The sequence below is a fragment of the Atta colombica genome, unplaced genomic scaffold, assembly GCF_001594045.1.
Source record: "Atta colombica isolate Treedump-2 unplaced genomic scaffold, Acol1.0 scaffold275, whole genome shotgun sequence".
Lineage (NCBI taxonomy): Eukaryota > Metazoa > Arthropoda > Insecta > Hymenoptera > Formicidae > Atta > Atta colombica.
In genome coordinates this window covers 894,432-897,104 of record NW_017259376.1, presented here as the reverse complement: position 1 = coordinate 897,104, position 2,673 = coordinate 894,432, and the positions used below count along the sequence as shown (strand labels likewise).

Sequence of the window (2,673 nt, the reverse complement as noted above, 5' to 3'; positions counted from 1 at the left end):
TGTGTGTGTGTGTGTGTGTGTGTGTGTGTGTGTGTGTGTGTGTGTGTGTGTGTGTGTATTTGCTATATTAATCTAAGAATAATGATAAATTTATATAGCATCGAAAAAATGCTTTGCAGTATAATATATATTAATCAAAAGGAAGTGAAAGAGTATGTCCTTTTTAGAATATAAATACGAAGATCGTATAAAAAATATGTAGATCAGCAATACTGCTCGTTAAATTCTAAAAATATTAATAAATTTATGTTAATATTATGTATCTTTAACATTATGAATTTTCTAAAATCTAATGCATCTTCTTTGTTTATTATATTTATTTGCATGATATTATTCGTTATTTTTTATATTATTTATATAATAATAATTGTTATTGGGAATTTATAACTCTGATATTATTGATTTATCTATTTACCGATCAGTATTGTTAATACACATAATTTCAGAGCAGTATTTACATGCATTTTCATACATCATAATACGAAGCAAAAAACTTACTCGAAATAGATTTAGAGTTAAGAAAATCACGCCAAATACTATTAAACAAAACATCATTATCTCGAACATAGACAGCAAATGTTTGGACAATCTTCAAAAACAGAAATATATTATTAAACATATTTTTTGTATATTGTGAGCATACTAACTTCATAGCTTGTCGGTGAATTTCGACAGCACAAATTATGCCTTCGTTCATCAAAATCTTATTTTTCAGCGTAATATTTTGTTGAATATTGATATTTATTGCATGCTCGATACGATAGCTGTAAATGTTTGTGCTGTAATTGTATTGCAATTTATTGAATGATGCAACTTTTTAGCAAAAAGCTCATTTTTTCATAAACTATATATATTTAAATAAATATATATATATATATATATATTATATTATTAAAAGATAAATTTTTTTTGATTCCATAAATTATTATGATTATTCCTACACCTTCATTCGTACCCAGCAATTCTAAACATTCCACAGATATACTGAAAATATGTAATAAGCATTGCTCCTATTGCTAACGTCGTAGCTGCTCCGATATATATAATTGCATAGATATGCAACAAAGTTAAATAAAAGTACTTTTCTTGGTCGATAAAATACTCCATCATAATAGGCAGATGAGATATATTTTTCGATAAAACAATGAAACTCGACAAACACTGACCAATAGTACAGACAAATCCACCAATAATAGCAAATACTAAAAAATATTAAAAAATGTTTTTATTAAAAATCCTGGAATATAAACATATCAAAATTTGTATTACTTTAGCGCGCGCGCGTGCCCGCGCACACACACACACACACACACACACACACACGCACACATACATTATAAAATTTTATGTTCTTTTGATATATGAATATATTCAATTTCTTTTTAGAATAACTCTATTATTTATGCAATTTGTGCAAATAGAAATTAACAAGAGAATATAAAATTTTATAATTTAGAGTATCTATAATACTAACATGCTATTAATTATTGTATGCATATATACTTTAGTAGAATCTGTATGATATACAAAATTGTATATACAAAAATTGTATATAAAAATAGAAATATTATTTAATATGATTTTTTAAAACTAGGTTTAAAATCTTTGTAGTTCACAATTAAACAATAATTGTGAGCATAGATCTGAGAATATTGTTTTACTTGTGAGCATAATTGTATGACATCTTGCTTTGTAATTATATTCTTCTATGATAGCAACTTCGTTTTTATCTTTTATTTGATTACATATACACTCAAGTTGCATTAATAAATCCTTTACCTGTTGTTTCAATAATTTTATATTGTCTTCGTATATATAAAAATTTTTAATATATAATAAAGATTCATTTGACACTGATGATTATGCTATTAACGCATATTGTGTAACTTATCAACTTACAGTTTCAATATTAAAACAGAATGAGTTATATTGTATCATGCCCATAATAACAAAAAATGTGGAAGATAGGACCTTGCTAACGAGATTTAAAGTACGTTTTGATGTCATTAACGTTGTGAACTATCAGTAATAATTGTATTTTTAATAAATGCTTATAAATGATTATAAATTCATATAACACTTACATTATATAATAATAAGACATTTATAATAATAAAAACATTATATAATAATAAATAATAATAAGACATTATATAATAATAAGAACTACGCGATAATGAAGATTTGCAAAATGGTACCTTATCATACAATATTGTTATACTCTGTTCTTACCTGAAATATAATACCCGATGTCAGAATAGCAGAAAAGAAAATAAATTGAAATCGTGTGAATTTAGATTGTTCATATGGCCACAAACCGATAACAAGCAACAGAATTCTATTGAAGCTAAAGTACTGAATCTCTAGATGAACCATTTTCTGTAACGTCCGAAATGCGACTGGACGAAGCAGTCGATGAGTACGATTATCCCTTCTTCTTTTCCATCGATTTCCTTGATATTCTTTCTTACAGTGCAAATTTTTAATGTGAATGCCATAATTTGTATAATATGAGACTATACAAAATATCCATTGTGAGATCACAAATTCATTTATATTTTAGTAGTTTTGCAATAAGAACTATTAAGGCATTAATCTCTAACATCAAGAAAATTTCGCATGAATATCTTCTTTTAATACAAAAAAAAAGACATCAAAGGACAGAAGTCACGC

The 2,673-nt window shown here is 25.9% G+C and overlaps 1 protein-coding gene across 1 annotated transcript; it reads right to left on the bottom strand.

The window, feature by feature from the left end:
- Positions 1-411: 411 nt before the first annotated feature.
- LOC108689701 lies at positions 412-1,671 on the bottom strand. The gene is made up of 4 exons (XM_018196587.1): positions 1,662-1,671; positions 956-1,202; positions 648-764; positions 412-589 (listed from the first exon to the last, which is right to left on the bottom strand). Exons 1-4 carry the CDS (start codon positions 1,669-1,671, stop codon positions 412-414), a joined length of 552 nt encoding a protein of 183 aa, XP_018052076.1.
- Positions 1,672-2,673: the final 1,002 nt, after the last annotated feature.